This window comes from Piliocolobus tephrosceles, chromosome 3 (genome assembly GCF_002776525.5).
Source record: "Piliocolobus tephrosceles isolate RC106 chromosome 3, ASM277652v3, whole genome shotgun sequence".
Taxonomy (NCBI): Eukaryota; Metazoa; Chordata; class Mammalia; order Primates; family Cercopithecidae; genus Piliocolobus; species Piliocolobus tephrosceles.
The window spans coordinates 70,646,720-70,669,921 of NC_045436.1; the positions used below are offsets into that span (position 1 = coordinate 70,646,720).

At 37.0% G+C, this 23,202-nt stretch overlaps 1 protein-coding gene across 1 annotated transcript in view; it reads left to right on the top strand.

Annotated features, from left to right (window-relative positions):
* Nucleotides 1–23,202, top strand: part of CCSER1 (coiled-coil serine rich protein 1) — a 1,475,466-nt gene that overhangs the window by 669,887 nt on the left and 782,377 nt on the right. Inside the window, exon 8 of the mRNA XM_026448057.1 lies at nucleotides 8,332–8,415. Within this exon, the coding sequence (XP_026303842.1) occupies nucleotides 8,332–8,415 (84 nt within the window). The remainder of the gene's footprint in view (nucleotides 1–8,331; nucleotides 8,416–23,202) is intronic.

The window sequence follows — 23,202 nt, forward strand, 5'->3', positions numbered from 1 at the left end:
AACTAAGCCAGGCATGGTGGCTCACACTTGTAGTCCTACCTCTTTGAGAGGCCAAGGTAGGAAGTTCGAGGCCAGCATGACCAACATAAAGCAACCCAATCTCAACAAAATATTTTAAAAGTTTCTGGGCAAAATAATGACCATGGTGAGAATTAAATCAAGAACTCAGTCCCATTTACGTTAGCACAAAAAAACAAAAAACAAAAACAAAGAACGGCCAAACAAAACATATGAATATACTTAGCCAAGGAGATGAAGGAGCTCTATAAGAACTATAAAACAATGATGAAAAAAATCATATATGAAATAAATAAATGGAAATACATCCTATGCTTAAGCTCATGGACTGTTAGAATCAAAATTGTGAAAATGACCATAATGTCCAAAGCAATCTGCAGATTCAATGCAATTCCTATCAAAATACGTCAACATCACTTTTTGCAGAATTAAGAAAAAAAAATTTAAAACTTATACGTAACCAAAAAATAATGCAAATAGCCAAAGTAATCCAGAGTAAAAAGAATAAATCCAGAGGCATCACATTACTTCAAATTTTACTACAAGGCTATAGTAACCAAAACAGCATGGTACCCATATAAAAGTAGATACATAGACCATTGGAACAGAGTAGAGAACCCAGAAATAAAGCCAAATACAACAGCCAGCTGATTTTTGACAAAGCCAACAAAAACATACACTGAGCAAAGAACACCTTATTCAATAAATAATGGTGGAAAAATTGGATAGCCAGATGTAGAAGAATGAAACTGGATCCCTATTCTCACCATGTACAAAAATTAACCGAAGATAGATTAAAGACTTAAATCGAAGCCCTAAAACTATAAAAATTATATTAGAAAAACCTAAGACAAACTATTCTGGACGTTTGCTTAGGTAAAGACTTTATGACTATGACCCCCAAAACAAATGTAACAAAAAGGAAAATAAATAAATGAGACCTAATTAAACTTTAAAGCTTCTATACAACAAAAGAAATAATCAACAGAGTAAGCTGACAACTTATAGAATGAGAGAAAATATTTGTCACCTGTACCTCAACAAAAGACTAATATCCAGAATCTATGAGTAACTCAAATCAGCAAGAAAAAATGAATAATTCCATCAAAAAGTGGGTAAATGACATAAGCAGACGTTCCTCAACATAAGATATACAAATGGCCAACAAACATGAAAAAAATGCTCAACATCACTAACCACCAGGGAAATGAGCATTAAAACCACAATGAGAGGTCACTTTATCCAGAATAACCATTAAAAAGTCAAAAGACAATAGATGGATGTGGTAAATGGTGAAAATGGAATGCTTATGCACTGCTAATGAGACTATAAATTAGTACAACCTCTACAGAAGATAGTATGGAGATTTCTCAAGGAACTAAAAGTACATCTACTATTAAATTCAGCAATCTCACTACTGGGTATCTACCCAAAGGAAAATAAATCATTATATCAAGACGACTTCTGCATGCATATGTTTATCACAGCACAATTCACAATTACAAAGATATGGACTCAATCTAAGTTACCATCAACTGATAAATGGATAAAGAAAATGTGGTATTATAAGTCAGGCATGGTGGCTGATGCCCATAATCCCAACATTTTTGGATGCTGGGGTAGGGGGATCACTTGAGCCCAGAAGTTTGAGGCCAGGCTGTGCAACAAAGCGAGACCCCATTTCCACACACACACAAAAAATTAGCCAGGCATGGTAGCATATGCCTGTAGTCCTAGCTATTCAAGAGGCTGAGGAATGAGGATCCTTTAAGCATAGGAGGTTGAGGTTACAGTAAGCTGATCATATCACTGTACTCCAGTCATGGTGACACAGAAGATCCTGTGTATATATATGTGTATGTATATGTGTGTGTGTATATATACACACACATATGCACACACACAGCACACACTGTGGAATACTATTTAACTATTAAAAAAAAAAAAACTAATGAATGCATTTTGCAGGAACTTGGAGGTAATTCAGGAATGGAAAATTAAATATTTCCATTCCTGAAATTAAATTCAGGAATGGAAAATATAAATGAGAAAAAACATGTTCTCATTTATAAGTGAGAGCTAAGCTGTGGGTATGCAAAGCCAGAGTGATATAATAGACACTGGAAACTTAGAAGCAGGGAAATGTGAAGGGAGTGAGGGATGAAAAATTACCTGTTGGGTACAATGCATACTATTTAGGTGATAAGTACACTAAAATCCTAGCCTTCACCGCTATATAATTCATCCATGTAACCAAAAACCACTTGTACCCCCAAAACTATTGAAATAATTATAACAAACCAATAAAAATAAAATTTTAAAAATAAGGTAAAAAAAAAAAAAAAAGGTTGGATGTGGTGATGCATGCCTGCAGTCCTAGCTACTTGGGAGGCTGAGGCAGGAAGACAGGACTTTGAGGTTACAGTGAGCCTTGATTGAGCCATTGCACTCCATCCTACTCAACAGAGTGTCTCTAAATAAATAAGAACTATACATTCTTTGTAGTTCAGTATGGAAGAAGTAGAAATTCTACCATGAGAACTAGAATAAACAGGTATTAATAAACAGGTATTATGTTTTCTCTAATCCTTTGGATTTTGTTGTTGTTGTTGTTGTTGTTGTTGTTGCTGTTCCTTGTCAGCTCAGATAAGGGTGCCAGATTTCAGAGAAATGGGTATACTGCTAATGTTTATACTGCTTATTTGGTAATTGTATTGGAAAGAAACATGAATTTGAGCATCTTCTTTTTTTTTTTCAAATAGAGATGGTATTTCACTGTTTTACCCAAGCTAGTCTTGAAGTCCTGGGCTCAAGCGATCCTCCTTCCTTGGCCTCCCAAAGTTCTGGAATTACAAGTGAGAGCCACCATGGCCAGCCAAATTTGATCATCTTATGTGTGTCAGTTATTATGTTTGGTGCTAGTAATATGGTAATGAAATAGAAACTATATGCTCAAATAGAGAATAAAACTAGTTCAGTGAGGCCAGGAACAGTGGCTCATGCCTGTAATCCCAGCACTTTGGGAGGCCAAAGTGGGCAGATCACCTGAGGTCCGAAGTGTGAGACCAGCCTGACCAACATGAGGAAACCCCGTTTCTACTAAAAATACAAAAAATTAGCCAAATGTTGTAGCACATGCCTGTAATCCCAGTTACTCGGGAGGCTGAGGCAGGAGAATTGCTTGAACCCGGGAGGTGGAGGTTGTGGTGAGCCGAGATTGCGCCACTGCACTCCAGCCTGGGCAACTAGAGTGAAACTCCCTCTCAACAACAACAACAACAACAACAACAGCAGCAAAAAAGTAGTTCAGTGAGGTTGGGGAACAAGCAAACAACACTTTAAGTATTGCATGAAATGATGTATGGTATGGATGCTATGGAGCATTCCCAAAGGGATGTGTCACTCGGCCAAAAAGAAAAATCTTTCTAGCGAAATAGAGAGTAATTCTTGAGATGTGTCTTGGAGATGGTATTATGAGGGAGAGAAGGATACAATGGGTTGAAGGCAACACATCCAGAAATTCACATGTGTAAAATGAGGAGATGTGAAACAACATTGCATTTCAGTGCTGCAGGAATGAACAAAGTTGTGAGGAGGTTGAAAGTCAAAAACATTGCAGCTCCAGAAATAAGCAAGTAACAGATAATGAACGGTACATTACACTATGCTGAAGAGTTTTGATTTTCTTCCTGAAGGAGGAGATGATTTGCTGTTAAATGAGGAAGTGACAAAATTAATTCCTGCTTAGAGAAGTCTCTCTGGCAAACAGGGACAATGATAGAGATAGAGGAAAAATCGCTTTAGAGACAATTAGAGAAATTTGGGTAAGAAGCAACAAGTACTTAGACTATCAAAATGGAATAGAGAGGAGTAAGCCCAAGAAATAGTGAAGAAGCCGGGCGCAGTGGCTCAAGCCTGTAATCCCAGCACTTTGGGAGGCCGAGACGGGCGGATCACGAGGTCAGGAGATCCAGACCATCCTGGCGAATACGGTGAAACCCCGTCTCTACTAAAAAAAAAAAACTAGCCGGGCGAGGTGGCGGGCGCCTGTAGTCCCAGCTACTCGGGAGGCTGAGGCAGGAGAATGGCGTAAGCCTGGGAGGCGGAGCTTGCAGTGAGCTGAGATCCGGCCACTGCACTCCAGCCTGGGCGACAGAGCAAGACTCCGTCTCAAAAATAAAAGAAAAAGAAAAAGAAAAAGAAATAGTGAAGAAGTAGAGATTAAATTTGGTTTCAGATTTGGTTCAAAGTGAGTTAGCAACTGAATGTATATGAAGGCTTCCTGATTATTAATTTAGGAAATAGGAAAATAATGGGGAAATCGGCAGAAGTGAAGTCTTAAGGTGGCGGAAGAAGATGTTGAGTTGGAGTGTCTGTGGAATAATATTGAATATATGTTTAGTGAGTAGTTGTACTTAAGAGCTGAAGCTTGGAATACTGAAGAGCTGAAGATAATTCTGGATTAGTTAGTTGTATCTTGTAGTTACCGGCTATATTAGCCAGGGTTCTTTAGAGGGACAAAATATATATATATATTCCATATATATGTGTGTGTGTGTGTGTGTGTATGTATATATGAGTTTATTAAGTATTAACTCACATGATTACAAGGTCAACAATAGGCCATCTGCAGGCTGAGAAGCAAGGAGAGACAGTCCAAATTCCAAAACTGAAGAACTTGGAGTCCAGTGTTCAAGGGCAGGAAGCATCCAGCACAGGAGAAATATGTAGGCTCGGAGGCTAGGCCACTCTCTCTTTTCACATGTTTCTGCCTGCTTATATTCTAGCCATGCTGCCAGCTGATTAGATTGTGCCCACCCAGGTTAAGGGTGGGTCTGCCTTTCCCACCTCACTGACTCAAATGTTAATCTCCATTGGCAACAGCCTCACAGACACACCCTGGATCAATACCCTGTATCCTTCAATCCAATCAATTTGACACTCAGTATTAATCATCACACCAGCATAGAGTAGTAGAGGCCATGGATGTGGATATAGTGTGTACATAGAGGTCGTGGTTGGGTGTACATGCAGAGTGAGAAGATTAAGTGCCCAAAGATTAAGCTGTAGTGAAAGGCACAGTTGTTACAGGGACATCATTAAAGATGAACACTGTAACATGGATATTGGTTTGAGAATTAATATTTAATTATAACCAGGGACCACATGGTAGATATAGTATCTATACTAGTCCATTTTCACACCACTATAAAGAACAACCTGAGACTGGCTAATATAAAAAATAAAGAGGTTTAATTGACTCACAATTCTATGTGGCTGGGGAGGCCTAAGGAAACTTAAAATCATGGCAAAAGGCTGAGGGGAAGCAAGGCACTTCTTCACAAAGCAACAGGAGAGAGAGAGAGCATAGGGGAAACTGTCACTTTTAAGCCATCAGATCTCATGAAAACTCCCTCACTATCACCAGAACAGCATGGGGGAAACCACCCCCATGATCCAATCACCTCCTACCAGATCTCTTCTGTGACACATGGGAATTATAATTTAAGATGAGATTTGGGTGGGATCACAGAGACAAACTACTTCATTCTGCCTCCAGACCCTCCCAAATCTCATGTTCTTGTCACATTTAAAAACCAATCTTGCCTTCACAATGGTCCCCCAAAGTCTAACTCATTACAGCATTAACTCAAAAGTCCAAGTCCAAAGTCTCATCTGAGGCAAGGCAAATCTCTCTCACCTATGAGCCTGTAAAATCAAAAACAACTTACTTACTTCCAAGCTACAATGGAGGTACAGGCAATGGGTAAATGTTCTTATTCTAAAATGAAAGGAATTGGCCAAAACAACAGGGCCACAGGCCTCATGCAATTCTGAAAGCTGATGGGGCAGTCATTACATCTTAAAGCTCCATAATCTCCTTTCACTCTGTGTCTCACATCCACGGAATGCTGATGCAAGGGATGGACTCCCATGGTCTTGGGCAACTCTACCCCTGTGACTCTGTGGGATATATCCCCTGTGGCTCCTTTCATAGCCTGGCATTGAGTGCCTGATATAGTTTGGCTGTGTCCGCACCCAAATCTCAACTTGAATTGTATCTCCCAGAATTCCCACATGTTGTGGGAGGGACCCAGGGGGAGGTAATTAAATCATGGGGGCTGTTCTTTCCTGTGCTATTCTCATGATAGTGAATAAGTCTCACAAGATCTGATGGGTTTATCAGGGTTTTCCACTTTTGCTTCTTCCTCATTTTCTCTTGCTGCTGCCATGTAAGTAGTGCCTTTCACCTCTGCCACAATTCTGAGGCCTCCCCAGCCATGTGAAACTGTAAGTCCAATTAAACCTCTTTTTCTTCCCATTCTCAGGTATGTCTTTATCAGCAGCATGAAAATGGACTAATACAGTGCCAGTGGCTTTTCCAGGCACATGGTGCAAGCTGTCAGTAGATCTATGATTCTGGGGTCTGAAGATCAGTGACCTTCTTCTCACAGTTCCCCCTAGGCAGTGCCCCAGTGGAGATTCTGTGTGGGTGGCTCCGACCTCACATATCCCTTCCACACTGCCCTAGCAGAGGTTCTCCATAAGGGCTGTACCACTGTAGCAGACTTCTGCCTGGACATCCAGGCATTTCCATACATTCTCTGAAATCTAGGCAGAGGTTCCCAAGCCCAACACTACATGTAAGCCACCAATGCTAGGGTCTTGTACATTCTGAAGCAAACACCTGGGCTGTACTTTGGCCCCTATTAGCCATGGCTGGAGCTGGAGCAGCTGGGATGCAGGCTGCCATGGCCCAAGGCTACACAGAGCAGCAGGGCCCTGGGCACAGCCCACAAAACCATTTTTCTCTCCTAAGCGTCCTGGCCCATAATGGGAGAGGCTGCTGTCCTTGTTGGGAGATGCTCTTGTACTGTGATGGGAGAGGCTATGGTGAAGATTTCTGAAATGCCCTAGAGACATTTTCCCCATTGTCTTGGCTATAACATTTGGCTCTTCATTACTTATGCAATTTTCTGCAGTCATCTTGAATTTTTCCCCAGAAAATGGGTGTTTCTTTTCTACCTCATGATCAGGCTATAAAATTTTCAAGCTTTTATGCTCTGCTTCTCTTTTAAATAAAAGTACCTGTTTCCAATAATCTGTTTTTGAATGCATATGACTGAACACATTTGGAATCAGCCAGGTCACCTCTTGAATGTTTTGCTGCTTAGAAATTTCTTCCACCAGGTACCCTAAATCATGTTTCTCAAGTCCAAAGTTTCACAGATCTCTAGGGCAGTGGCAAAATGCCACCAGTCTCTTTGCTAAAGCATAACAATAGTGACCTTTACTCCAGTGTCCAAGAAGTTCCTTATCTTCATTTGAGACTGCCTCAGCCTGGACTTTATTGACCAAATAACCATCAGCATTTTGATCAAAACCATTTTAGTTTCTAGAAAACTCCAAACTTTCCCACATCTTCCTGTCTTCTTCTGAGCTCTCCATACTGTTCCAACTTCTGCCCATTACCCAGTTTCAAAGCTGCTTCCATATTTTCAGTTTATCTTTATAGCAGTGCCCCACTCCAGTCACCAATGTTCTGTATTAGTCCATTTTCACATTGCGATAAAGAATGATCTAAGCGTGGGTAATTTATACAGGAAAAAGGTTTAATTGACTCACAGTTTCTTGTGGCTGGGGAGGCCTCAGGAAACTTACAATCATGGTGGAAGGCTAAGGGGAAGTAAGGCATGTCCTCACAAGGTGGCAGGAGTCAGAGAGTGCTCAGGGGAAACTACCACTTTTAAACCATCAGATCTCATGAGAATATCACGGGGGAAACCACCCCATGATTCAATTACCTCCCATCAGGTCCCTCCCTCCACATGTGGGGATTACAATTTGAGATGAGATTTGGGTGGGGACACTGAACCAAGCCATATCAGTATCTTTTTAAAAGTAGAGTTATTTCTGTTTTACCTACTATGTATGCACAAACATGAGAGGGAATAATTTAGGATGGTTTCCTGGTTTCTGTCCTAGGCAAGTAAATTGACAGAGGCATACCAAAAAGAAAACAAAAAACTAAGCAAAAACATATGTGTATGTGTGTGTGTGTGTGTGTGTGTGTGTGTGTGTGTGTGTTTGTGTGTGTATGTCTACGTGATTATGTATAGCATAGCATTTTTGGATGCATTAACTTATTTTTTGCAACTAAGAATATATTATGAAAAAATATCATACTGTAGAGGGAATTTGAGTTTCATTAGTCAGATGCAATTATCTCCCACTGTGTGAAGCTGACTTTCCTTATCAAGAGCAAAGCAAAAGGGCTAAGCCTATTATGCCATCTCTTTGATGTTTTTATAGGATATAATGAAAGATGAATGCTCGATGCTCAAGCTGCAGCTGAAAGAGAAGGATGAACTCATTTCCCAACTTCAGGAAGAACTGGTAAGTGATAACAATACTTGGCCCACAGAGTGTACTTTCCTTGCAAGGTTATTTGTTCCACACCCTTATTTATTAACACCAATGGCATTAGTTATTTGTAAATCCTTCCAGTGGTTCAATCTGATGATCAGTTTTTATAATTCTGTCATGAAAACCATAGATCTTTGACAAGCTAAAGAATAGAAAGGATGTTTTATAATCTATGTGGAAATGTGTATGATTCCAGAAACATATCACTGAACCAGGATTAAATATTTCATTTGTATCTGTCAGAAATCTGGAAGGCTTAGGCCACATTGTTTTTGTAAAGTGCATGATTTAACTCCATACAGCTATACCTAAAGATACAGATCTATAATATAAAGCAAAATACTTAATCTAGCAAACAAAACCAGATTTTACGTTTTATTTTTATAAAGCCATCAAAAATATGTTAACCTAATGAGACTTCTTGTTTATTTATTATATAGTTCCCACATTATGTAAAAATTATACAAAAATATGAAGTGTGTGTGGTTCCGATTTTAGAGTATGGTTTTTAATGTAATATCATAAAAGAAAGTAGAAAGTATACTTTCATAATATAAAAATACATTTGGTAGATAGCAGACAGAGCAGTGGGCATTATTTTTTCTAAGTATGTGTTTTCTATTTATCTATGAATATTAACCATATTTTACAATAAAATGTGCACTCTGGATATACATTTTAAAAGATAGTACTCTAAAACAAGAATTAAATAGAAAGAAATAAGAAGATATATTTTTAATTCATCATTAGTTTTTACACTAACAATAGATTAAAGAGAAAATCATGCAGTAAGAGAGACCCTGACTCATTATTAAGATCAGGAAACAAATCCTTCTCAACATATTTTTAATGATTATTTCAGACTTACAGTAGTTTATTATGTAATTATTGAACACAATTAAATTACAAAACAGACTTTATAGATCATCAAACTTCTGAGGACTCCTAACATATTAGTGAGATACTAGAGAAATTCAGAGCATAATTTATAGACTCTTCACAACTAACAATGTTTTCCCTGAAACTTGACCTTTATTTAAATAGTATTTTATGATTGGACTGATGCTGATCATTGGTGCCATGAACATGTTACTGTGGCTTTAGCAGACTTATAAACTAGTACTTAGGAAAAGAGCAGTATCACAGACAAAAGGAACATGTGTTACATTACCAAAATAACCTTTTATAAACCTATAAGTAACATATTGTAGTGTCAATTTTATATATTACATAATGAAAACATTTCTTTATTTAAATATAGCCCTTTAGGTACATATTATCTAATAATGCTTTTTTATGTGGCATATAAAAATATCTTTGAGTTGATTAAATATCACATATAGATATTGCATAATGGATAAAATAATCAATTTTAACATAGCAGAGTATTTATTACTTTGTCAGAGAGTGCTTATTTTGGATTTGGATAATTAACTCAGAAAAGAGTATTCTTTTTTTCTCAGCATTAGTTATGACCAGTTTTAAAACATTCATATACAAGAAATCAGACCTTCATTTGCTAAATTAAATGAAAAAGAAAATGATTACTTTCAAAGACAGTACTACATAGTTACAATTTAAAAAATTTAGTATACCTCCATCTAAAAAACTCCTATATGTTTTTTTTTTTTTTTTTTCTTTTCTTTATACTTGAATTACTCAAATTGGCTACTTAGTTTCTAAAATTTCTCAGGTAACAAGCAGCATTTGAATTTTGTGTTATTGTAGTTTTCATATCATCTTGAATACTTAAACAGGAAAAATGTTAACTTTTGAAAATATAGTTTATTTTATTAGTTAAAAAGGATTGTAGCTTAGGGGGAAGTATGTAATTGATGGTTCAAGAATTTTACTTAGAGGACATGGTTGGAAAAAAAATTGTCATTCAAACTGGATTTGGAACATGGATGAGAAATGCCAATCACATAGGCCAATACAAACCCCTTGCATCCATGGAAAATTTTGGTCCTACTATTTCTGGTCCTGGTAATAAATAACTTGTGACATTTTGTTATGGTGGAGGTTAAATTTTACATTTATGCTCTACTTACATTGAAAATTTCACAAATGTTTAGAAATCAGTTGAGTTGTACCCATCTATATACTACAGGTTCCTAATCTTTAATAATTTAGAACTGATTCAGTTTTCAATTCTTTCTCATGAGTTTCTGATTTCTTGACCACTGTTATTATCACAAGCAATTGTATCTACATGTACATTGTATAATGAAATTATATGTAATTGTACCAAGAAATGCTTTATTCCCAATTAGTAATTAAGAAAATTTTAAATTTTTTGATTATTTGTATTTTTCAGTTAGCCTCATCAGTAGTGAGAGGAGTTGTAAAAAGTTAGGGATAGAATGGGTCTAGAACAAAAGAAGTGTTTTTCTTTTCTTTTCTTTCTGTCTTTCTTTTTTCTTTTTTTTTTTTTTTTTTTTCTTGAGACAGTCTTGCTCTGTCACCAGACTGAAGTGCAGTGGCATGATCTCAGCTCACTGTGCAACCTCCACCTCCTGGGTTCAAGTGATTCTCCTGCCTCAGCCTCTCGAGAAGCTGGGATCACAGGCACATGCCACCATGCCCGGCTAATTTTAGTATTTTTAGTAGAAACGAGGTTTCACCATGTTGGCTAGGCTGAACTTGAACTCCTTACCCAAATTATCCGTCCACCTCGTTTTCCCAAAGTGCTGGGATTATAGGTGTGAGCCACCACTCCGGGCCATAACAAGTTTTTTAGTCATTTAAACACAAGATTTTTTTAGTCATTTCTTTTTAGGGCATGGTTTCTCAACAATAGTGCTAGTGGCATTTTGTTTTAGGTGTCTGTGCTGTGAATTGTGGGATGTTTAGCAGCATCCCTAGCCTCTCTCCTCTAGATGCCAGTAATACCTCTACACATTGCCAAATGTCCCATGGGGGCAACATTGCCTCCAGATGAGAACCACTGCTATAGAGATATTAGATTAAATGTATAATTCCCATTGAAATGGTATGTTATAGAAAAAGCATCTACTTATAGATAACCGGGGCGGGGAAAAAAAAAAAAAAAACTCCTGCACAAGGGAGGCACCTTTCCTTGGGCTATTAAATATGTAACTGTTTGTACACTGTATTTATCTGCTAAGGCTAACAAAACAAAATACCATAGATGGGGCGGCTTAAACAACTAAAGTTTATTTGTCAGAGTTCTAGAGGCTAGAAGTCTGAGACTGGGTGCCAGAGTGATTGGATTGTAGTAAGGGCTCTCTTCCTGGCTTGCAGATGGCCATCTTTTTAGTATGTGCTCACACGGTCTTTCCTTGGTGCATGCACACAGGGAGAGAGAGAGGAGAGAGAGAAAGAGAGATCATGCAAGCCCTCTGATGTCTCTTCTTCTAAAGATACTAATCCCATCATAATGGCCCCACCTCATGGCCTCATCAAAACTCTCATCATCTGCCAAAGGTCCTATCTCCAAATATCATCACACTGGGAATCAGGGCTTCAATATATGAATTGTGGAGCAGGAGTAACAATTCAATACATAGCACATACTCTTTGTGCTCCTGACTGTTTAATATTAGCAAGTTCAGTTGTGGAAAACTGGAGAGTTCTACTACATATTTTTTTCCAGCGTTAAATGCACACTTCAAAAATTATCATTCTTTTCTACCCTATAATTTCAAAATTATTATGTTGGCTTAATTATTTTTTATTGCTGGGTGGGTAGATTTCACAAAGCATAAATATACTAAGAAACTGAAGATAATAATTTTGATTTAAGATTATATATTGATATTGTTTGGGTAAAACTGTTCAGATTATTAATTGCATTTCTAATGTGAATGTATTTTTGTATTTTATAGCCATATTTCCAATTTATTCTTTCTTTTTCTTTTTAAAAAGAAGACAATAAGCTGTTTGTACTCTTAAGAACAATTTTTAAAAGTCAAAAGTTATTATCCCTGAAATGTTTATGCATTACTTACCTTGGTGAGCTTTACTGTTTTCAACAGATCAAGATAAAAATAATCACTTGTAATTGTTTTATTATGTCCAAAGGGATATTAAATGTTAGAATATTAGAGTGTCCTGGGATTATATATGTGTGAGGCCAATTAATTGGAGAAAACAAGAAATATATTCTGTAGCCAGAAGTTTGTAGTGTGGTAAACAGAGAGGAAACTAGTTCACAGCATGGAACATCTACTCCCAACTGTTCTATAATAGAACAAAATCTCCTCTGCATTAAATAAGAAATAGACCAAAGGAAAAATTTCTCCTCTTCATCTTCCTGGGACTTTAGCTTTCTTTACTTGAGGAGAAGAGTGAATCAATATGTTTATATGGAAAATTGGGATATGAGTTTCTTGTCCTACCTCTAATCTTAATTGCCTATGTGATCAGATTTAGGTATTTTTCTCTATTTGGGTGTTAGTTTCTTCAACTGTCAGATAATATTACCATATGTTTTAGTCTGTTTTGTGCTATTCTAACAAAATATACACACTGGATAATTTGTGGTAATTTATAAAAACAGAAATATATTTCTCACAGTTCTAGAGGCTGAGAAGTTCAAGATGAAGGAGCCAGCAGGTTAGGGCCCAGTCTCTCTGCTTCCAAGATGGTGCCTTGAAAGCTGAGGGAAGGAATGCTTGTCCTCACATGACAGAAAGGCAGAAGAGTATGAATATACTCTCCTGCAAGCCCATTTTATAGCAGCTTTAGTATATTCATGAGAGTGGAAGCCTTCACGATCTAAACATCTCTCCATAGGTGGGACTTCCCAACACTGTTTGGGATTAAGTTTTCAATGCCAGAATTTGGGGGTACATACTCAGACTATAGGACCATAACATTAAAAATATTACATATTTATCAATAGTGAATTTGATAGATTGTAGCATAGTTATATTTATAGAACTGTATTATATATTATATATTTTTATAGCTATGTTGCTTATAAAATTATTAAGGGGAGGGAAAAGCAGATTATAGAACAGCATATTGTATAACATGATGTGAAAATATATGTTGTATAGAAAGTCTATAATTAATAGTATTTATCTTTGAGAAATTAGAATGTTCAATTTCTGCTTTAATGTGGTAGTGTATCATTTTAATAACAAATATATTACTTGTATAATCAGAAAAAACATCAGACTACTTCTTTGGGTAATAAATTAAGAATTTTGATGTGTTTAATGGTTTTCATTCTGTGATCAGTGTGTGTTGGGGGAAATAAGAGCAGCAGAGGGATCCTGTGGATTTCCCTTCTCCACCCACTTAATGATAGTAGCCCTCATTTCATTGTTTTTTGCATGTCATTACATATTACATTATCATTTCAATCAATAAGCAGTTTTTATTTGATGCATATCATTATACTCCATAAGATTTTATTTGATGAAAAACCACAGCTGAGAACAAAATCAAACAAACAAACCAAAAAACTGAACAAGATGATTGCTAAGAACTACTGTGAACTATTAAACAGGGTGGGAAATGAGAACAAAAGCTGTGACACACACCTCAGTGAGAATTATTACACATCATGGTGATTGGAGAGAATATTAGCTAATTGAGGGCATGGAAGAGAACCAACATTCAGAATCAAAAATAATAGGAGGACTGTTTTGAAAATTAAATGTTTGGATATATATTTTACAATATAGGTTCTATTTATTTCATAGAATATATTGGACTTTTTGAATATTAGAAATACATCTCTCTTATCCGACAGAAAGTTTTAGGGATTTTACTAATTTAATTTATTAAGATATTTAAAGCATAGCTATAGATTTAGACCAAAAGTCTAAACATAATAGCTAAAAGTATGCATACTTAATCATAATTAATTATAATAAAAGGTATTTTAAATATTTGCATCATAAGTTTAATTTATTACACTTAATGATATAAAACAGAGAAATATTTTTCTCACTTCTGAGAAAGTTTAAGTGTCTTTCCCTCAGCTATTTAGTGAAGATTATGTTGAAGAATGCTACATAATTTTGTTGCTCATATGATACTGAAGGACATTGTAAAGATTATCCTCAGGTGACTACAATAAATTAGAGAGATTTATCATAAATGTTGATGGTAAAGTTCAGCCTTGTGTTTTGGGGGATGGATATGTTCTTGTAAATGATTACTAATCTTATAAGTGGTTTCAAAAATCTTATAAATGGTTTTACACTATGGATGAAGAGTGTGTACCATAGGACATCAGAAATTGAAGAAAGTATATTTGGTGTTTATTAAGAAATTGATTCAAAATATTTTTTTAAGTAAGTTAGAGTTAGCTTACGAATGAAAACATAATAAGTTTAGTTAGTTCTATGACTGTGAAGACTAGAATTTAATTGTCCTATTTAAGGTTAGTAGATGGTGCTGTGAATTTACTGTTTTGATTTGGATGACAATTTACATATACACTTTCAAAAATGTTAAACAGATTTGTGTGGATAATCACACTACCAAATGTAAATTGTCAGCAGTTTGTAATTCTGAACTTTTACGGTTTCTACTATTCAGAATTTTCCCGTCAGACACTTTTGTTTTCTAGCTGATCTGGGTAAAATATATCAGATACAGCTTTTTATGTATATTTCTGTGAAAACATAGGTGTTTTGGCTGGGTTCATTCCTTCCTCAACTTTCAAGGCACCATCTTGGAAGCAGAGAGACTGGGCCCTAACCTGCTGGCTCCTTGTTCTTGAGCCTGGTGGCTCACGCCTGTAATCCCAGCATGCTGGGAGGCCGAGGCGGGCGAATCATGAGGTCAGGAGTTTGTGACCAGCATGGCCAACATGGTGAAACCCCGTCTGTACTAAAAATACAAAACATTAGCTGGGCATGGTGGCAGGCACCTGTAATCCCAGCTACTGCAGAGGCTGAGGCAGGAGAATCTCTTGAACCCAGTAGGCAGAGATTGCAGTGAGCCGAGATCGCACCATTGCACTCCAGCCTGGGGGACAGAGTGAGACTCCACCTCAAAGAAAAAAAAAAAAAGTGTTTCTGTTTAAAAGGCCAGTTCAAATGGTCACCGTAAAAACAAAATAGAGTTTCTGAAAAAGTAAATTTATTAACCCTCTGTAAAATAAACACTTTAATACAGCCCTAAATAACATGATTTAAAGAAAAAAGCAAAACAAAAATACTTATTATGTTTTCCTTCATAATCTTCCTCTGTTTACTAACATTAGAACATCTATACTTTTCAATGCTAGTGGAATTTAACAGTTACTTTCACCACCACATCTTTTTAAGCAGTAAGGGAATACACTGACTGTGGGAATAATATATGAATATTATCAGAGGCAAAAATTTAAAACATGTCGATAATGAGAGACTCTTTCCTGAGAAGATTTTTTGTGGGTCTGAATTCTAACTGTAGGTTACAATTAAGTTTTAAATCACACACACACACACACAGATTTTTCCCCACACACTTTAAATTTTTTTTCAATTATCACATTTTTTATTACCTGTCCTTTAGTAAACAATGAATTTTTAAATGGAAGTGTAACTAGGAGATATTTCAGCTATGGAGCTGAAACACTCAAGGATTCTACTACAAATTTTTATTTTAAGAGTTAAGTTTGTCATCTTAAGTCAGACCTTCCAACTAGCTTGAAACTGTTTGTGTTTCTAAAATTTGAGGTACTACTTATTAATGTATTCAAATGTAGATTCAAAATAAGCAATGAGAGCATAGTAATTGTAAAGACAGAGAAATGGAACTTGAGATATTTAAATTCTGTCAGTTAATAGTAACCATTTGGAGTATTTATTGTATTTAAGATTCAAAACAAAAGAAAAGAATAGTGTGTGAACTGTGAACTATCTACTTTGCGGGGGATGTTTGGACATTTTAGTCTATAATTAAATATTTTACTGAATTTTAATAATATCTTTAAAACTGAACTTTATTTTTTATTTTAAAATGTTAACTTTTCTTTTAAAATCAAAGCACAATTAAAAAATAAATGTTACATCAAGAATGTGATTTAGTAATTACCTATACGGTATCTTTTGCAGACTCATTTTTTATTAAACAAATATTATATTTATTAAAATTTACTTTTTACTTTTTGACATAATAGTACACGCAAAGTTAAAGACAAGTTTTAACTAGCTTCATTTCTTTTTTGGCCATTACTAATATTAATTTAATGCAATATTATTATTTAATCCTATGTTTTTGTTTTAGAAGAAGACCGTTAAAAATAAGCTTTTCAGGTGTTCATTATAATAGATACATCATTGAGTTGAACACTTTTTCCTCCTGTAATGTAAATATTAACTCAAGAAAGCCAGCCTTCATTTTAAAAAGTTCAACAACTTATATCCCTTTTCGTGTTGTTCAACCTGCTTTGTTCTCACTCAAAGCAAACATTGAAAATTATATTCTTACTTGAGTGTAAGTAAGCATATAAACAATCATGTCTCTCCAACCTTTCAAATGTCATTTACTTTATTAATTGTAAGGCAAGTTCTCGGCTCATTTGTTAACAATTGAATAGCAAAGCATGGGACTGAATAAAGACACTTGTAGAAATGATGATTTTTGAAAAATTTAAGGCAATTGAAAAACTGAAAGTATAGCATTACGTGTAATCAGGTTACTATGCATAATAAAAAAGGAGAAGCTAAAAATAAAAGACTACGAAATACATATGGCTAACCAGCACTTTATCAGAAATCTAGAGCGAAGAGTGATTTTAATTTGATTTTAAAATACTTTCAGAATTCAAATTGAGTAAAATTGTGTGTCCTTGATACTTTAATAACAGAATAATTCCTGCATGATAAGAGAAACATTCTTTGTGCATGAAAATCATATCATGAATATATCTTAAAAGTAATTCCCCACTTGCTCTACATTCTATTATAATTTATGGTATTATTTCATGCTAGTCATTTTAGAATAGGATATTATAGCTCCATGGATGATTTACATAAAAATGGGCAGCTGTAAGTACTTTCAAATCCTCTTTCTTTTTCATATTTAGGAAACATTACGAACAGAAAAGTAATAGATTAGGTATCCTTAAACATTATTAAAGTGTCAGGCTACTTTCCTTCTTTTTTCAGGAGAAAAGGCTTATCTCAGCAGTCATTACTTTCCTAGTCAGCTCTGTGAGGCAGATGTAGAGTGTGAATGTGACAGTATCCTATGATACATAATGGGGATTGCCTCCAGTTTCTTACACACTCCAGTACCCTGATGAAGAGCTGCCAAAAAGATATAATCTTTAATATTCAATGAAATTTGCTGTAGCAATAGTACATATTTGTTACAGTCTTTATCACAAAGAGTTGTCATATTGCAGTACAGCATGGATGTAAGAAAATAATTGCTCTATGATTTAAATGCCAATAGGAAGGTGTTTTACCTTTAAGATATAAATAGAGTTTAAAATATTCCACCATATCGTGATCAAATTAGGCATGTAGTTGAAATAAATTTATGCGTAAAGTTAAATAGTTGAATATTTTGGACATTTTAAATTTATTATATAAGCTATGTCATACAATTTACAAACTATCTTCTTTATTTTATACTTCTTTTGTTATACTAATCAAGATTCCAGTACTTAGAGTAATTTACCAAGCACAACAATTTAAGTAGTCAGTGGGACATAATGATAGCCAAAGACTTAGAAAAAAAAAAAAAAAAAATACAAAACATATTCCTGAATTATTGTGGAAATTAATAATATGAAGAAGGGGAAATATGTGTTTTGTGTATGTGCAAGTATAGCCTGTGAAAAACAAAATTACAACAAATTTAGTTTAAAGATCTAATTGGCTTTTATTAGCAATTTATGAATTGGTGGCATCTCATATAAAGACTTGCAAAAGTCCTCCTCTGGGCATGGCAAAACAATTGTTTTTGTTTGTTTGTTTGTTTTCCTTTTTTTTGAGACAGAGTCTCACTCTGTCGCCCAGGCTGGAGTGTAGTGGCACGATCTCGGCTCTCTGCAACCTCCACCTCCCAGGTTCAAGTGATTCTCCTGCATCAGCCTCCCAAGTAGCTGGGACTACAGGCACCCGCCACCACGCCCAGCTAATTTTTTTTTTTTTTTTTTTTTTTTTTTTTTTTTTTTTTTTTTTTTTTGAGGCGGAGTCTCGCTCTGTCGCCCAGACTGGAGTGTAGTGGCCGGATCTCAGCTCGCTGCAAGCTCCGCCTCCTGGGTTTACGCCATTCTCCTGCCTCAGCCTCCCGAGTAGCTGGGACTACAGGCGCCCGCCACCTCCCCCGCTAGTTTTTGTATTTTTAGTAGAGACGGGGTTTCACTGTGTTAGCCAGGATGGTCTCAATCTCCTGACCTCGTGATCCACCTGTCTCGGCCTCCCAAAGTGCTGGGATTACAGGCTTGAGCCACCGCGCCCGGCCTAATTTTTTTTTATTTTTAGTAGAGACGGGGTTTCATCATATTAGCCAAGATGGTCTCGATCTGCTGACCTCGTGATCCGCCTGCCTCGTCCTCCCAAAGTGCAGGGATTACAGGTGTGAGCCACCGTACTCAGCCCAACAATTGTTTTTTATAAGGTACTTTGAACAGGAACAAGGAAACAAGCTACTACAAAAAGTGGATTGTTGGCTCGCCCAAGTTGGCCGCATAGGAACAGCTCCAGCCTCCAGCTCCCAGTGTGAGAGACACAGAAGAGGAGTGATTTCTGCATTTTCATCTGAGGTACTGGGTTCATCTCACTGGGGATTGCCGGACAATCGGTGCTGATCAGCTGATGCAGCCCGAACAGTGAGAGCTGAAGCAGAGCGAGATATTGACTCACCTGGGAAGCACAGGGGTAAGGGAATCCCTTTTCCTAGCCAAGGGAAACTGAGACACACAAAACCTGGAAAACTGGGTAACTCCCACCCTGATACTGTGCTTTACCAAGGGTCTTAGCAAACGACACACCAGGAGATTATATCCCACACCTGGCCTGGAGGGTCACATGCCCATGGAGCCTCCCTCATTGCTACCACAGCAGTCTGAGATCTAACTACAAGGTGGCAGGGAGGCTGGTGGAGGGGCACCCACCATTGCTGAGGCTTAAGTAGGTAAACAAAGCCGCCAGGAAGCTTGAACTGGGTGGAGCCCACTGCAGCTCAAGGAGGCCTGCCTGCCTCTGTAGACTCCTCCTCTGGGGACAGGATATAGCTAAACAAAAAGCAACAGAAACCCCGGCGGAGGTAAATGCCCCTGTCTGATAGCTTTGAAGAGAGCACTGGATCTCCCAGCATGGAGGTTGTGATCTGAGAACGGACAGACAGCCTGCTCAGGTGGGTACATGACCCCTGAGTAGCCTAACTGGGAGACATCCCCCACTAGGTGCAGACCTACACCTCACACCTCACACAGCGGGGTGCACCCCTGAGACAAAGCTTCCAGAGCAAGAATCAGACAGCAACACTCGCTGTTCAGCAATATTCTATCTTCTGCAGCCTCTGCTGCTGATACCCAGGCAAACAGGGTCTGGAGTGAACCTCAAGCAAACCCCAACAGACCTACAGCTGAGGGTCCTGACTGTTAGAAGGAAAACTAACAAACAGAGAGGACACCCACACCAAAACCACATCAGTACTTCCCCATCATCAAAGACCAAAGGCAGATAAAACCACAAAGATGGGGAAAAAGCAGTGCAGAAAACCTGGAAATTCAAAAAAAAGAGTGCATCTCCCCCTCCAAAAGAATGCAGCTCATCACCAGCAATGGAACAAACCTGGATGGAAAATGACTTTGACGAGTTGACAGAAGAAGGCTTCAGTTGATCAAACTTCTCAGAGCTAAAGGAGGAGCTACATAACCAGTGCAAAGAAACTAAAAACCTTGAAAAATGGATGAATGGATAACTAGAATAAACAATGTAGAGAAGACCTTAAAAGAACTGACAGAGATGAAAACCATAACATGAGAACTACGTGACAAATGCACAAGCTTCAATAACCAACTTGATCAACTGGAAGAAAGTATCAGTGATTGAAGATCAAAAGAATGAAATTAAGCGAGAAGAGGAGTATGGAGAAAAAAAGAGTAAAAAGAAATGAACAAAACCTCCAAGAAGTATGGGATTATGTGAAAAGACCAAATCTATGTCTAATTGGTGTGCCTGAAAGTGACGGGGAAAATGGAACCAAGTTGGAAAACACTCTGCAGGATATCATCAAGGAGAACTTCCCCAACCTAGCAAGACAGGCCAACATTCAAATTTAGGAAATACAGATAATGCCACAAAGATACTCCTTGAGAAGAGCAACTCTAACACAAATAATTGTCAGATACACCAAAGTTGAAATGAAGGAAAAAATGTTAAAGGCAGCCAGAGAGAAAGGTCAGGTTACACACAAAGGGAAGCCCATCAAACTAACAGCAGATCTCTCGGCAGAAACTCTACAAGCCAGAAGAGAGTGGGGGGCAGTATTCAACATTCTTAAAGAAAAGAATTTTAAACCCAGAATTTAATATCTAGCCAAACTAAGTTTCATAAGTGAAGGAGAAATAAAATCCTTTACAGACTAGCAAATGCTTAGAGATTTTGTCACCACCAGGCCTGCCCTACAAGAGACCCTGAAGAAAGCACTAAACATGGAAAGGAACAACAGGTACCAGCCATTGCAAAAACATGTCAAAATGTAAAGTCCATCAATGCTAGGAAGAAACTGCATCAACTAGCGAGCAAAATAACCAGCTAATATCATAATGACAGGACCAAATTCACACATAACAATATTAACCTTAAATGTAAATGGATTAAATGCTCCAATTAAAAGACACAGACTGGCAAATTGGATAAAGAGTCAAGACCCATCAGTTTGCTGATTCAGGAGACCTATCTCACATGCAGAGACACACATAGACTCAAAATAAAGGGATAGAGGAAGACCTACCAACCAAATGGAATATGGAAAAAGCAGGGGTTGCAATCCTAGTCTCTGAAAAAACAGACTTTAAACCATCAAAGATCAAAAGAGACAAAGAAGGCCGTTATATAATGGTAAAGTGATCAATTCATCAGGAAGAGCTAACTATCCTAAATATATAAGCACCCAATACAGGAGCACCCAGATTCATAAAGCAAGTCCTTAGAGACTTACAAACAAACTTAGACTCCCATACAATAATAATGGGAGACTTTAACAACCCACTATTAACATTAGACAGATCAACGAGACAGAAAGTTAACAAGGATATCTAGGAATTGAACTCAACTCTGCTCCAAGCAGACCTATTAGACATCTACAGAACTCTCCACCCCAAATCAACAGAATATACATTCTTCTCAGCACCATATCACACTCATTCCAAAATTGACCACATAGTTGAAAGTAAAGCACTCCTCAGCAATGTAAAAGAACAGAAATTATAACAAACTGTCTCTCAGACCACAGTGCAATTAAACTAGAACTCAGGACTAAGAAACTCAATCAAAACCACTCAACTACATTGAAACTGAACAACCTGCTCCTAAATGACTACAGGGTATATAACAAAGTGAAGGCAGAAATAAAGATGTTCTTTGAAACCAAAGAGAACAAAGATACAACATACCAGAATCTCTGGGACACATTTAAAGCAGTGTGTAGAGGGAAATTTATAGCACTAAATGTCCACAAGAGAAAGCAGGAAAGATCTAAAATTGACACCCTAACATCACAATTAAAAGAACTAGAGAAGCAAGAGCAAACACATTCAAAAGCTAGCAGAAGGCAAGAAATAACTAAATTCAGAGCAGAACTGAAGGAGATAGAGACACCAAAAAGCCCTCCAAAAAATCAATGAATCCAGGAGCTGGTTTTTTGAAAAGATCAACAAAATTGATAGATTGCTAGCAAGACTAATAAAGAAGAAAAGAGAGAAGAATCAAATAGACACAATAAAAAATGATAAAGGGGATATCACCACCGACCCCACGGAAATACAAACTACCATCAGAGAATACTATAAACACCTCTACGCAAATAAACTTACACTCTCCCAAGACTAAACCAGGAAGAAGTTGAATCCCTGTATAGACCAATAGCAGGCTCTGAAATTGAGGCAACAATTAATAGCCTACCCACCAAAAAAAGTCCAGGACCAGATGGATTCATAGCCGAATTCTACCAGAGGTACAAGGAGGAGTTGGTACCATTCCTTCTGAAACTATTCCAATCAATAGAGAAAGAGGGAATCCTCCCTAACTCATTTTACGAGGCCAACATCATCCTGATACCAAAGCCTGAGAGAGATACAACAAAAAAAGAGAGTTTTAAACCAATATCCCTGATGAACATCGATGCAAAAATCCTCAATAAAATACTGGCAAACTGAATCCAGCAGCACATCAAAAAGCTTATCCACCATGATCAAGTGGGCTTCATCCCTGGGATGCAAGGCTGGTTCAACATATGCAAATCAATAAACGTAATCCAGCATATAAACAGAACCAAAGACAAACACCACATGATTATCTCAATAGATGCAGAAAAGGCCTTCAACAAAATTGAACAGCCCTTCATGCTAAAAACTCTCAATAAATTCAATATTGATGGAATGTATCTCAAAATAATAAGACCTATTTATGACAAACCCACAGCCAATATCATGCTGAATCATATTGCAAGCATTCTTGTGCCTTTGAAAACTGGCACAAGACAGGGATGCCCTCTCTCACCACTCCTATTCAACATAGTGTTGGAAGTTCTGGCTAGGACAGTCAGGCAAGAGAAAGAAATAATGGGTATTCAGTTAGGAAAAGAAGAAGTCAAATTGTCCCTGTC